The following is a 15,779-nucleotide window of genomic DNA, read 5'->3' on the forward strand; positions in this document are numbered from 1 at the left end:
GTTTTCTATAGCGCAAACTTGAACCGATTAGGTAAGTTCTAAAACTATTTTCCTGCAAGGGTTAAAATAAATCCGGCCTTTGCAAGTTGTTGGATTTATCATAACTATTAATTTGATACTTTGAAATAAGTTACTAGCTTCCACCTGTCAAATGTTAGTCTTTATAAAGTTTAATAAAGCCATCCAATGTTAGCCTATGGAGCTAACAGCACTAAAAGTGACAGTGGTTATACTGTTATACCACTGAGCTGTTTCATTTTTAATCCTGTCAGTTAACACACAAGAATAAAGTGAGTAACAGTGGAGTCTACCTAGGCAGTTTTAATTCAATTTCTATTCTTTCACACAGCGCTGCTAACCTCACTACACCTATCATTTCACAGGAATTACAGGTTGTCATGTGATCTATCACGCCAGATCGACGCACGTTTCGGTGTGTTTGTACCACCTTCCTCAGGACCTCAACAGAAACAAAGCTTGCTTCCTTATAGTGTGGACAAGGGTATCTGAAATAACAAATATAACATAAAGTATCAATGCCATTTCTTTAAACTTTTAGAAGGACAGTCAGTTTCATTTTATAACATTGAAAAATACATGCTCTTAAACGTTGTGTTGGAATACCTATGCACTGGCATCTCAGTTGATATATAGACAATTAAGCTATCTGCTTGACCAAAAACACCCATGTGAATACAGGGGATACTGAATCTAAATAATGGGAGGGTCAACCAGATTTTATTTGTACTCAATTGAACTCAATTTAATTATCCAGAGTGGCAGAAAGTCGGAAAAAAGGGATGCAGTATTATTTATGCCACATCAATTGAGTGCACTCTTGGAGCCACCGAAACGCGCGTCCACCCAGCGTGATTGTTCACATGACAACCTGTGATTCCTTAGCCACAGAAAAAAGAGAGTTTTTTGAATGAGAAGGAATGTATGTGTTAGTGTATGTGTGAAGATATGTGTGAGCATGTTTATATGTGTGCTCTGTAGGGTGTCCTTTGTTTTTGAATTTGTGTATGCAATTTGGAAAATGTATATATGATTTAAATTTTACTATTTATTGAAATGAACTCAAAAAAATTATAAAATAAATTTTGATATAAATGGAGAAAAAACAAATACATTGATATAAATATCATTGAAAGTGTTATTGCCGTGTTTTGAAGGACTTTTTGCAAAAGTATATAAACTATGTGACAAAAAGAGAAGTATTTAGGCCACGAGGGAATTTCTTTTCTTGTTGTAGTGTTGTTTTCCTCTCTATTCCCTGGCTGAAAGTATTTAAGAGGGGTTCCCCTATATATGTTAGTGTATGTAACCTCATCATTGTTGTGGTACTTCTAACGGATTTACACATGTTCTTAAGTTAAACCGTTCTGTTTTGTGCCATGGCGACAGGGATTGATCTCAGATTTAAGTTACTCAAACGTTTACTGGACCTAACAAGAACAGTGATATTATAACTTGTGGTGGACTAACATTAACCTCAACTAATAATCCACTTATCCAAATTGGGCTGTTGCAGCAAGCTCTACCTTGACATCCTCTTTATTCCTTCAAAAACATGCTGTTTAACTGCACTAGAGTCATCAAACCTCGACTTACATAAGACAGACTTGCTCACCCCAGGCCACAAATTCACTTTTCTATGTCAGCTTGAGTAGCTAATCCAGACTAAGGTTTTTATTTGTTCATTCTAGTCCTGAATTTATAGCTACACAAGAGAAGAAGTAGAAGTGGATGAATCACTGAGGGGACTGTCTGGAAAACTTAAAGGAAATATAGGAGGAGTGTTAAAAAATATATATTGCACCAGTATATAAAGGCAAAATTGGGAAATTTCAAAGATACTGATATCTGCCTCTGTGTTCCGATATTACCAGGCAGGGTAAACCACTACAGTCCCGACTCCCCATGACTATTTCAGACCTCAGAATGTTCCCAGCTCTATGCATGATTTGCTTGGTCAGCCATGTATTTGTGTTACATTCTGGCAGTTCAAGTTGAGTTTGAAAACAGGACATTAAATTCAATATTGTCATTACTTATGAACACAATGGTTTCTTTTACAAATACCCTTTACACAGGCAACTCCAATACATTTTGAAAACCTGTTGCACGACTCAGCATGCATACAACACAGAGGACTAGTTGCAGGGACATAAAACACATTACATCTTTTGGAAGCCATGAATAAGGAAGTGCCATAATTTAAAGGAAATGCTTGCCAACACCTAATTTACTTTACTCAGCAACTAAAACTAATGCTCGAGCCATTTGAAACTCTGTAGCAGCCCAGGGCCTCAAGGAGAACAAGAGACACCTCTGTTCTATTCATGCTAAGTGTAACTTCTGCCTAAAGACCAGGTCAGTGAGTACAGGAACCCATCCTAGACGCATCACCATTAATACTGTTTTTGTGTGCCAAAGTCTGGACTTTCATGCAACATGTGGAACACAAGAGATAAAACAAAAGCAACCTTATAACATTGACTCTTTACTCAAACCTCAGCAAATTCATAAATGTTTCTGTACTTTTAGAGCCAAGCTGGAAGGAGTGGGGAATAACAGTGAAAGCGGAGGGCAGGGATCTGAAGAGGAAGCAGCACAAGGGAAGAGAGAGAGAGAGTAAATGCACTCTCAAGGAGTGCTTCCAGGAGGGAAAAAACAGTAATTCCCTCCTGTGGTTCTTAACAAAAACAAAACACTACAGCGAGGTCCAGCAGGTGTTGGCAAATGAGACACAAGAGTGGGCTAATGAAAGTCCCACTAGTAAGTGCCAAATTGTGGGCACAAGTACAAACAGGTGAGTCAGTTAGGGTGGGTGAAGGCCAGGCCAAGGACATGGAGAGAACAACTGGGATATATTTGCGTTAACACCCATGAAAACATTTGGTAGACAGAGTTTGATATCCCACTTCTTCACTGGAATTACAGACAGGTCAGGAGGGCCTGAGTTGTCTGTACCATTTACAAACTGGTGTGGGAAAACCAAATGACATGAATGTACTGACTGCCAGTGGGATTTGGACACTGGCACACTGGAATAATGCTGTCTTTCAGGTTGATAGCGCCTTTTGAGTTCAGTCAAATTTTAAAAAATATGTTGCAACTGCCCAATTACCAGCTCCCACAGGATCAGAACCCATTCCCGCACTGGTTTCTCCTCTCAGGTGATGGATCTTGGTCACTGTAGTATGATCAATAGAGCTATTTCATCATCACAAGCAAATCTCAAATCCGATTTTGATAACGAGAGGTTTAAGTTGTTTTGACAGGACATATTTTCTCATTAAAAGTTTAGTAAATACAGATTCTTTATTCCTTAGTCAGATATCAATCAGATTACAGAATTGATAATGCCAATTATGGTTAGAGCAGCTCATATTAAAATTATGCATACAGGAAATAATCCCTATTCTAAAAAAGAGGCAAAAATTGTATCAGAAGCCATGAAGAGTTCAAAAGTGAGAGGCAAGAGTGAGAATACAGGATAAAGCTAAAAATCAATAATCAATAATTTCAGAACTTCGCATGAAGAGAGGTTCCAAAGATTCAGTAGAATCTCAAAACACCATAGGGGAAATACGCGTTAGCAGGAAGCAAATCAACAAGAGGTAAAGCATAGAGTATGGGTCTCCTAGAGTGGCAAAAGGGTTCTCTTGAGCTGTACTTGGAACACACACTTTTATAAGGCAGCATAAATCAATTATGTTATACATGTTGCAGGTTTCCATGTTCTTTTGTCTTCAGCTAATACGAATTCAGTATTCTCCTGGGAGTACATATTTCTCTCTGATTCTCACAGATCTTCGGTCGTACACACATGCTTTCTCTCCATGTCTGCAACTTTTGTTAATAAATCAAATTTCTAATTCAAGTCTTCGTTTTCCATTATTTCGCTACATTTCCTGACCTTCCTCTAAAGCAAAATATATTTTAACTAAACAATATCCTATGTGAAAGCATTACATCAGCTGCAAGAAAATAAATTATTAAGTAGGAAATTCATTCATATTAAACACAAAGGGGCCAACTACGATGCAGCCCCCTACAGGTCAGGGCCGCATCGTAATGGGCCACTCAGATCCTCTCCGACCGCCTCATTATGATGGAGGCGGTCGGAAAGAAAACCTGCCAGTGATTCCGGCTTGCTTCTGATGGGCTCAGAGAGCCTGTCCGCCAGTCGGTAGCCAGCTAGTAATCTCAAGGGAAGGCTTTTTCACCCTTGCAATTACAATGCACTGTTTCCAACATGGTTTCCATACCAGCCTATCTGACCTGAAAACCATTTCCGAAAGACTGTTTGGGGGTCCCCAGCAGGGTCCCCTTTGGGGCACGTCCTCCAGTAAGAGGCCGCATGAGCACCTATGGTGAACCCGAGTTAATTCCTGCACCTTGTGGCAGGCACCTTGAGGTTCTGCACCTCCCATTTCACTATGGGAGCATGCATTATGGCCGGTTTAAGGCCGTGATACATGCTCCCGTAGTGAAATATAGGAATGCGTCCGAACATCCTAATGAGGGGGTCGTGACCGCCGACCAGGTGTTTGTTAGTCCTGGACCGAACCGGTGTCGGCCAGAAGGAATTCCACCCGACATCAAAATCAATCCCAAAATGTTAAAGGAAAAGGTCATGCCATGAGCAATGCATTTTTTAATATGTGTGTTTTCTCAGCAAATAAAAGAAAGCTTAGGCCAAATTTATGAATGGTTTTCTGTGTGAGCAGTAACATCTACCAGCTTTTGATCGAAACAAAATAGTCCCAAAAAACATTTTCTACACAAAGTATGTGAAATTAAGAGGTCAAGTTCAGAGGTACATGCTGTAATTTGTGTGAAACTTCTTCATTATTTCACAAAAGGAAAGACAACATTCCTTTCTTCGTTAACTGAAACAGTTCACAGAATTTCAAGCAATCGTTCTTCCAAAAGAAGGGGTTAAGTTGAGGTAAGCCTCTCAAGCATTTTGTTCACTTTTTATTCAAACCATTATTTAGCATACTGTTAAAAACATTTTTAAGATCTACATTAACAAGTAGGTCTGTGTACTGCATGTGTTGCACAGCACTTTTAAATGTGCATTTTTAATACAAGTTGCACGATAATTCTGCACACTTGTTTTATTTTGTAATTTTAATAAAAGCACCCTCTTAAGGTGTACAGGTAAACACACTACAAAAAAGAATGCAGGCAGAATGTGGCTATTTGAAAAAAATCCTAATTCTTGTTATAGTCTGTAGTTTCACTGCTGGCCTCGTTGAGAAGCAATGTCCTCACCAGGGCTTCTGTGACAGCATAAGGGTCACAGTTGGCCGAAGGTCGGCGGTCTTCAAAATAGCCAAAGCCTTCTTGGGCTACCTGGTGTGGGATGCGGATGCTGGCACCGAGTTTGGCTACACCAGAAGAAAAGTCATGGATTACGGAGGTCCCATTTTGTCCAGTTAGCCGCCGGGAGTTGTCCTTGCCCCCGTGGGGGTCATACACACAGATGTGGTGGTGGTGTCTCTTACTGAGTTTCTCAATGGCATCCTCAATGTATCTGAAGAGAGGAAGAGGGAAAAAGCATAGGCTAGCATTAAAAAACATATGATCATGCTAGACGACATTCTCTACCAAAGCCCTCTCAACAGGAGGTTCCCAAACCACCCTGACTTCCCCAACAGTTTCATATGTTTCTTTTATGTACCTTAAATGCATACATGTCTCATTTATTATGCTCTCTATGACTTAATTGTGTATTACTAGTCCAATTCTTTTCTTATTTTCTATGTAATGAGCTTAGAACATGATGATATAAGGTTATTATGTATACCTTGTAGAGTCACCCTCTTTTATTTTCAATAAGAAAAATTTGAACAAAAAAAAAGCATATGAACACATTACTAGAGTGCTCGTTTGAGGTACCTTGCCTGCATGAGGGCTGTTGGCTGATCGTCACGCAGTGGTACAGACCCTCACCTTGCAATGAATGAGCCATTCCCATGTGTCATTTTTGATCAACCACGTGGTAGGCTAGAGTGGAGTGCAGTGGCGTAACGAAACTTGAGGGCGCCCCCCTGCAAGATACGTGGAGGGGGCCCCTCCAGACTCAATCAGGAGCTCTCCAGCCAGAGTATTGTGCTGAGCGGGCTCTTAGAGATCACCCCCCGCCACCACAGGTGTTACGGGAGTCTATGTTACGGCACTAGACTGGTGCTCCTGCTGCCTTCTCCTTTACGGTCGCTGCTGCTTGGTCTCTGCCCTTGGAGCCAGACATGGCCTCATTCCAGTAGCGCCTGGTACCCTCGTCTCTTCTTGTGACAACATATTTCCTGCAGGAATCCAGGAATTTCTAAATGCTTCGTGAGACACAATGCAGTCCCTTCACTTGTGGTTTTCTTACACTCTCAGCTACAGCTGACTTGGACAGCGAGGCAAGCCCTGAAATGTTGATGTGAAGTGGGTGAATATTACATTCCACAAAGTGGAGCACTCATCCCTGAATGCGGAAAGGAGGGCCTTTATCTATAATTGTCTGTTCTTTGCTATGGGCTTATTGTCTCATTTGAACCAAGCTCATCTGCTTGCCAGTTCCTAGAGCCATGACCTTTCCATGTTCTGCTCTCTGGTCATCTCTCCTCATTTCTGATGATGCTTTGCTGCACAGTTTGGTACACCTCGCTCTTCCCTTTGGGCCCCTGTGTGCTCCTTTGTTCTCGGAGCAAGAAGACTACAAGGATTGTTTTGTGAACTTCTTTTTCCATGGCCTTCCACCAGGGAATGGCTCCGGCTCCCAGGTGCTCACTTCATGAGCCAGGTCTTTGCTTTTAGGAGTGTGAGAGACGCTTGCTCCGCTGTTAATTATATTTTTATGCACCTTATTGAGTCTTCAAAAAAACATTTTTACTATTCAAAAAACAACACTACTACTGACTCAGTCTGTTTTGTGTAAACTGTGTTAAACCCAGGACTCATAATGACATAAAGGACAAAACATGAGTAGATCCAAGAACTTTAACCCTGTTTAAGATGGCTCGGAAGCCGGGCGTTTGGTGGGGCAAATTCTCCAGCCACAATTCAAAGTTAGCCCATAGTCAGGCAAGAACTGTTTCTCTAAGATAGCTTTGTCTACCCCTTAATAGTGCAGATTTCAGTTGGAAGGCTACTTTGGAAAATGTTTGGTGTCGACTAGTAGTATCAGCAAATCAGCAGAATCAAGAAACCTCTCAGTAAATGATCAGAAAAAACGATTTAGTAACATCAGAAAGTATGTTATGATTAAAGTAGGAAAAAAACACAAACACTGGATCCGTCACTGCAAAGATATAGCATTGCAAAGTATCATTCCCATTCCACGTGGAGAGTCCATTAATTCCTGCGCAGTGCTCACAGGTGGCCCTGGAGGCTGCTTCCCACTCCATTAGCACAGCATACCCCCCAGCTCCAGTCAACCTCTTGCCTTCAGGCAGGGTCGAGGGCTGGTTGGGAGTCAGTCACCTTGTGCAGCCAGGCACCTTTGAGGCCCCAAAATTCACAGAGTTCCTGGGATGATGTGTCTGGCTTGACCAATTGCAAATTAGCAGAATAAGACGGATTCATGCTCAGCTGACAACACCTAGACCGCCAAGATTTCAGGCCTGGGTTGTGCCAAAGACAACACCCTTTCAGCCGCACAACCTATATGGCGTAGCTCGCTGTCCATGTAGGTAAGTGCTGCAGAGCCATACATGGGGGTAGTAAGCACAATATAAATCCTTCTATACAATACAACAGAAACATTTGGTTCTACTCCTTGCAAGCTGACTTTTAACTGCAAGAACATAGTGCCAGAAAGAAACAGATATGAGGGGCACCACTGTGCATTATAAGGCCGATGTTGTCACGGAGGCAAGTCTTTTACTTGCAGTGAAGTCTTAATATTGTGCAAGGGTTTACAAAGTTATTCTCCCCCAGAATAATTTGACAAGAAACATATGTGAGATAATCAAACCATTTAATATGCTCAAGAGTTACTTTACTTATTGCAAATTCATGTTATTTTCAAATTTGTATTTACATTATTCTCTCTATTCTTTAAATGTCAACAGTATTGGCATCTGCTGTAGGCGTGAACTCTAGAGCGTTCCATGGCATAGCCCTGAACACTGTGCGGTTAGCCATTAGCAAGAAGAGTATATCCTGACCGCCAGGCCCTGATCAATGGTAAACACGACCCAATTGGTCTTTGCCACCATAAATGTAACTTTTCTTTCTACCTTGGTGCATACTTGCAGTACCACACCTAAGCCATGGGGAGTACCACTGATTAAGCACATCAATCATTGTTTCATTGCCTTCCATAAAATATGTCTTTAGTTTTTCCTCATCACGTAAAACAATAAAAACTAACCAACAGGGCTCTTTTTAGGTAAGCGCACATAGCACCCTGAGGTGAAAGACAGCTACTGGAATGCCACTCTTTGTGGCTATAATATGAGGACTGTTGGCCATAGTTTTGTAGCTATTAGCAAAAACAGCAGGTTATGGACCAACAAGAAGTATCCTTAGGTCAGCATTTCTAGACAGACTGCACCTATGTTGACTCAGACTGGGAACATGACATGGCCATCTCGCATGATTTTCTACAGGTTACCAATATTAAGTGCCCAAACGTACAAGCAGGAGCAAACTAAACAAGACACACATTCACAATAACATGTGATTAATTACAGCCATACTGCAGGGAAAACAGAGGTCCTCAAGCACAGCTCAGAATTTTGATAAAAGAAAACACACGAAAAACGTATTTTTACTTCAATGTAAGCAGACTTCAGTAAGACATCTATAAAGAAGGAATACGTCAGTTCTACTAATAGGTGGTTGCGCAAAAGAAAGTGGCAACGAAAGAAAATATTAGCGAGCCGGACCACTAGAACGCATTGCTGTCTGTAATCAGATACAGTCTATGCATAGCTGCCATGGTTTCAGATTACTTATGTGTGACATTTTAAGAATTTCAGTGTAATTATGAGTGACATTCAACGACTATGAGTGACACTTTCTTGCAAGCAAAAATCAAGCAACAGAGAAGAGGGAGATAAATAATTTCAGAACTGATACCCATTTTAGCAATGAGAAACTTCAAGATTGTCTCAAAACGGCTGCAAAGCCCCAGAAATGGCAGGCCAGTCCTCCTCAACAGGTGCCAAAGCCAAAAGCAATACCACATCCTTCTTCGGCTTTCTGCCACGCACATACTCCTCTGCCAACTCTCTTGTTCAAAAAACACTCTCATATACTAGCATTTAAAAGGGAGAGTCTCTGCACTTTTCAGTAGTGTTGTAATACATTTAATAGGAGAACAGCGGCACTTTGGAAGAGCGAATTGGTACTGTGGATAATAAGTACCAGCACTTTTTGTATCTTTTCATTTAAAGAACCGTCTGCACCATTTCATAGATATACGTCACTCCTCCAACTGCAGACATGACTCTATAAGCACGGATTGAGGGCCTCTTCTGGACAGGCCACTAACCAACTTTCTGGAGTACGGGGTTCTGCTAAATTGCCAATCCCCTGTACTGGTGCTGGCATTGCTCTGATAGCAGCAGTTGCTGGGCTACTCTTGACTTTGGGTGCTCAGTGATGCATTAAAGAGTTGGCAGTCTGCAGAATCCTTGTTTTCAGATGCCAGGTCAGGTCATCGACAAATTACAGGCTCTGGTCTGCTAGGCTTTTTCAAGATAGTACAGCCTAGAGTAGACCATTCCCGGAACACACAGGAAGCCTGGGCAGGCATAGCTGCCAAGGTTTCAGCTTGCTTATGAGTGGCATTTTCATTTTTTCAGTGTACTTATGAGTGGCATTCAAAAACTATGAGTGAGACTTTCCCGTGAGCAAAATAAAGTAATAAAGACCAGAGAAACATATAAATATCAGAATTTACACCCATTTGTGCAACCAAAAACTCTCATTTAGTGTAACGGTCGGTAGAAAATTAGAAAAAGATAATCACAAAAAGTCCATATTTTCTCCCTCATTAGCTCATCCTGCAAACAAAAGTCAGTATTTTCTCCCTTATTAGTTCATCCTGCAAACAAAAGTCAGTATTTTCTCCCTCATTAGTTCATCCTACAAACAGTAGGAAAACGTGCTTTAGAGCTTCGTTGAATGATACCTGACTGATACGTAAAATTAACAAAAACTGAAAAGTCATGTTAAAAGTGAATACAAATGGCTTTAGGTGTACATGAACAAATGTTAATATCCGGTATATTTTTTCAATACTTGCAATCCTTCCTACCTTGAAAAGTGAGGACCCGACCGACCTGAGAGGAACCAGCAGCTGCATTCTGATTCTGGCATCGTCCCCATAGATGGAAAAGCACTGTATGAGATAGACGACGGCTGGTGAGGGGCCGGTCTCAAGACTTTCCTTTCTGCCTGGACTGAGAGTCCTGGCCCACACCGAAGTGGAGGGGCACCGGGCACTGTGGCAGGGCCTAATCAGTGCATCCATTGGAACAAAGAAAGCCAAACAGTGAGCACAGCTGGAACAGGCTCAGCACAGTTCCAGAACACGGGAATCTCTGCGGGGGACAGGGCTGGTGAGGCAGCAGGGGCACAGCAGGACTTAAAACATTCCTGCCAGGTGTCAGAGTGAGCCCGATTTCTCTCAGAGCAGCAATGAGGGCCCGAAATTAAATACATTCTCGTCAGTTTTAAATAAATAAACCGTCAAGTGAACGGAGCCTACCTAATCCTCTGCAGCAGTTACCACCCTCAGCCTGGAGAGCAGACAGGGTCAGTGTCTGTCAGGCTCTAAGGACCTTATGTATCATAGTACCGTTTTGCGAATTCCAAATAGCGAATTTTAAGGAATCGCTATTTGGAATTCGCAAAACGGTATGTATGTACAAAATCGCTTTTTTATAGCGATTCCTTACCATTCCTAATTTGCGATTAGCAAATTGCTAATCGCAAATTACCCATTCATTTCTATGGGCCAGGAGGCCCATAGGAATGAAGGGGCAATTTGCGATTAGCAATTAGCTAATCGCAAATTAGGAATTTTTTCAAGGGTGCAGGGGTGTCTCAAGAACACCCTGCTGCACCCCTGAAAAAGACATTTTGGGGCATATGGCGCACATACATGCCCTAAGGGCATGTATGGGCGTCATATGGCACCTTTGTTTTTTTTGAAAAAAGCATTATTGAAAGAATTCGCAACTTACCACCAACTAGAGGTTGGTGGTAATTTGCGATTCCTTAATGGCATTTTTGGCATGTTATTTCTTTGATACATTGCATTTAAGGAATCGCAAAATTTGCGATTCCTTAAGTGCAATCGCAAAATAAGGAATAGCAAATTTTGCGATTCCTTATTTTGATGCAAAAATGTTTCATACATACCATTTAGGTATTTAGCATTCGCAAAGGCCGAAATTCACAGAATTTCGGCCTTTGCGAATGCTAAATAGCTTGATACATATGGCCCCAAAGTTTTAAAATGACGAATACCTCCGTGAGCCACGCAGCAGCCTCGACTCTGTGATAACAATGTGTCAGTCTATAATGCGACCTCATGTTTCCAACCAGTTCCCGTCCCGTCGCAGGGCAGCGGTGATGACGCACTGTACTCGCTGCCGCTCAAATGAAAGTAACACATTTGGAAACTTCCAAGTGCTCCCACGAGTGACCTCCTTCACTCACCTACTCAACAAAAATAAATGACTTCAGTTAGGCATGCGGTTGCCTACTTCTGTTTGCCAACTCTTCACACTACAGGCGTTTTTCCAAGTTAACAAATCAATCAGCTCCATACAAACTGTATCTGACATTGGATGTATGACAGCATCCCTGTACCCTTAGGAGAATACTTCACCAAGGCCATCTTGATGGCTAAGCATTGCCACTACATCACATTCCTCTTCAAATGAGGAACCCACAAGTAACAAACACAGTGGACAGCCATCCGCATCCAAAAGCCAGCTAGCTGTCGAAACAATGCTGTCCCACTAGTCCGATAAACTATTTTCATTCACTCACATCAATATTACAGTAAAATCCTATTGCTTACCCATCACAAAACACATTTACACCCCTTCTCCCTTCCACTTTCCAGTTGTACTGGAAGATCATACAAACTGCAGAAATTCACCATTCAGAGAGAACAATAACCCTTTATTTTAGAGTTGTGTTCCACTGACCTCATAAACAAGGACCATCCAAGGGAATTTATGCATATTGGGGTAGGAAAAGATTTGGAGCTTAGGCACCACTCATTTCATGCTATAACACAAGATTAGCTTTTATAACTTCAATCATAAAGCTTGAACCAGAACAATCTGAAAACAAAGCTACAGCAGAATTTGGTCAGGTGACTTACTTGAGCCCACCTGCCTTGCGCATGGCTTCAGTGCTGAAGTTGGTGTGACATCCGGCACTGTTCCAGTTTCCAGCCATCGGCTTGGGATCCAGCGTGGCCACGACCCCAAAGTCTTCACACACTCGGTGCAAAATGAAGCGAGCCATCCAGAGGTGATCTCCAATGATAATCCCTTCGCAGGGACCCACTTGGAACTCCCACTGAGGACAAAAAGGAAACAGGACTGCTGGTTTAATTTTACTCAAATAGAAACATTTAGACATCAATTTAATAAGATGATCGAAGGGGAGTGCCAAGCCCTATGCTAAAGGACCCCACTGTTCTATGTGCCCAAGAAAAGCATTCTTCCACTTGGAGTTATAAACTTTAGAAAGTATAACAGGTGCATTCTACTGACACCCACACTACAACCTGCGGAAGGGCTCAGGTATTCTTTTCTTTGCGTATGCGTATGTTAGGCCCCTGCTGAACCTCTAGGCTAATAGCTCCACCTCAGCCATTCACTGACCACCACAGCTAGTACAACCAAACTGATAAATGAATGCACTAAAGCTAGCACCAGAAACATTGCCTCTTGCATCTATCCAGCAAGAGTCCTCTATTCTGAGCATATTCCTGGTTTCCTCACATTTAGTGGCGGCTCCCCCACTAAGGCGGAGGAACATCGCCCCACTGCTGTGCAGCAGCGAAATGAAGGGAAAATAAAATGATAATAGCTTCAGGTTATTATCATTTTATAGATTGGTTGGATACCAACAGACACACGGGAGCTCTCCAGTAGTATTTACAGGGTAAGTATACATTGTATATCTAAATGGGTGCTTCAAGGAAAGAGGTGTGGATCCAACACCTACTACGTTCCACCTAGGTAGAAACAATATCAATATTATCATTTTATGTTGTCCTGCTTCGGCAGCTTTGCAAGTCGGGCGGCTGCTCTGACACAGGAGCAAGGGGAGTGGTGAGCACACTTTGCAAGTGTGCATGAATATTTGGTTGCCCGTCTGGGGCCGCCCAAACATTCTTTGTTACTTAGCATGTTCTCCTCCTAGGCTGCATTACAGCCTGGGTGGAGAACATGCAGAGGCTCCCATTCCCTGGCTGTGCGGCAAATGGCTGTGCTCAGACCATTGCTGCAGCATTGTGATTGGTTTTGGGGAGCCTGGGTGCTTACCCATTAGAACGCTGCATTGCAGCATTGTGATTTGCTTAGGAAGTCTGGGTGTGCTTCCTGTCCTGTTCCGGTGGTGCTGAGGGATGAGAAGAAGAGACGAGGAGAGACGTGGGGTACGGTAAGTTTTTTTTCTCCATGTTTTGTTTATTAATTTCACTCTCCCTAACCACCACCCCACACCCCATTCCCCGCCCTGACACCCCCGATCGGTGCCTGCTTCGACTGCTCAAATAGCTTTTCCACACAGTGAAGAACATTAGTCTACCTGAAAGTCACTTGGGCAGGGGTTCAGAAAAAGCGTTCACTTTGTCTCTTCCCAACGATGGAAGGAAACGGTTGCATCTATTTTACACTCCAGAGCACTCTCTATGTGGACATAAGCCCTTCACTTTGCAGATATAACCTCCCCTCATCCACTGAAAATCACTGGTGTGCACCCAAAATATCAGTGGTACCCAATATCAAAGACAAAATATTGAAGAATAAAAATTTGACTGGTATCTCAATTTGTTTTACCTAACTCCACATATATGTATCTACGTGGTATGTATATCTTTATGGTATGTACATGCTGAGTTAGGAATAGTTCGTATATACTTCCCTGAGGAACATCCATTACAACGTGGTGTTTACACCTCACTACCATTACAACGCTGGTTTTACAACGCAAGTCGTTACCACGACTTGCGCTGGAGGGGGCTCTAGGCAAATGAATAGTAGATTTACTATTCCAACACCTTCCCTACTGTACGTAGGCTGGTGTTGGAATAGTAAATCTTACTATTCCTAAGTCCAGCGCCCTACAGCGCAAGCCTTGGTAATGACTTGCGTTGTAAAAACAGCGTTGTAATGGTAGTGCGGCGTAAACACCGCGTTGTATTGACATACAACCTACTTCCCTATATGCAGCACCTTTTGATATGCGTCCCTCGATATTCTTGTGCCACGATAATCAGGGGGTCGATATTCAAAAGTACAATCAACTCCACCCCTAACACAGTTTCTAGAGCCATTGGGAGGGTGACCACAGGTTTACAGTCAACCCTGCATTTTTTTGACACATTTGACCATCGTATCGTATCCATTCAGGGCACGGTAAAAGACTCTTTATCAGTTTGGCTGCACAGTTAGACTAGGGAGTGTAGAGTGCCTAGAGGTAGCTTACTGCACAGTGTACTAGAGATATGATCACTCAAATGGCATAAGACCTGAGGCTTCATCCAAACAGCGTTGTCTATCAAGACTGTCCAAGAATAAGATTAAACTTGCACTGCCACCTGCTCCCCAGCACCAGAAGAGACCCAGAAGGATAAGGTCTTGGGCGCTCTTTCACCAATGGTTTCTTGGCACCAGACCATTTGAACGGGAATCAGTCAAGTTTTTTCAAGAGTGCCCGATGGAGCAACAGCTCATTGTAGCAGGTAGGCTCTCTGGCAGAAGCTTGCAGAGCTTAGCTGAGCACACCAAAAACAGAGAGCCACCAACTCTGTTTCTGTGGAATTTTAGAATTATTCTTACTTGGTGTCGATATTGCATTTATGTCCTATCTTTCATCCTTTTGTAAAGCGCTCTGATATCCTTCGGGATCATGTTTGCGCTATATAAAACTTTATAAATAAATAGATAAATATATTGGCAAGTTAGTAGTAGCAGAGTGCAAGGTTCTTGTGGGCGGTGTCTTTAGTTTATTTGCCATTAAAAGGTAAAATAAATAACAGAGCCTGTAAGGACACTACTGTGTTGTTGATGGAGAGAGCCTTAAAATGGAAATTGCCAGAAAGCCAGAGAAGCAGTAACTGAATGAAAGAGTGCAGCCAGTGCAAAGCCATCTATCCCCTGCCATCTGAGTAAAGGACAATTATGTCAAAGCTCTTCCATGCACCTTCACAAACAGACCATCCCTCAGCCATCTCCAACAGCATCACTCACACTGCCTTCACCCCCCCCTCAGCACCCGCATACACGCTATGGACTGGTTAGAAATATTGAGTTAACAAAAAGCTCTGCTTTTGGGAACATACATGAGCTGGTCAGGTGCTGACCTGAGACGGCATGCATTCAGCGTTGGTTCCACCGATCTTGACCCCGGCATAGAGGCACGCCTTGTAGTGGGACTCTACAATGTCACGTCCGAACATCTTGTCGGCACCTACACCACAGTAGTATGGACCTAGAACAAAAAACTTTCATTAGAAAACGTCGTGCTTGTCCAGCCATGTATGGAGTAGTAAACCACAGGCCCAAAGG

At 42.5% G+C, this 15,779-nt stretch overlaps 1 protein-coding gene across 2 annotated transcripts in view; it reads right to left on the minus strand.

Moving 5' to 3' along the window:
- Window positions 1-4,053: 4,053 nt before the first annotated feature.
- LOC147710288 (glutamine synthetase-like) overlaps window positions 4,054-15,779 on the minus strand; it is a 38,278-nt gene continuing 26,552 nt past the window's right edge. For both annotated transcript variants that reach the window (XM_086919972.1, XM_086919973.1), the window contains exons 5-7: window positions 15,575-15,702; window positions 12,359-12,558; window positions 4,054-5,551 (exon numbers count right to left, since the gene is read on the minus strand). In XM_086919972.1, the coding sequence (XP_086776098.1) occupies window positions 5,230-5,551; window positions 12,359-12,558; window positions 15,575-15,702 (650 nt within the window). In that variant the 3' untranslated portion in view covers window positions 4,054-5,229. The remainder of the gene's footprint in view (window positions 5,552-12,358; window positions 12,559-15,574; window positions 15,703-15,779) is intronic.

The sequence above is a fragment of the Lissotriton vulgaris genome, chromosome 5 (assembly GCF_964263255.1).
Source record: "Lissotriton vulgaris chromosome 5, aLisVul1.2, whole genome shotgun sequence".
Lineage (NCBI taxonomy): Eukaryota > Metazoa > Chordata > Amphibia > Caudata > Salamandridae > Lissotriton > Lissotriton vulgaris.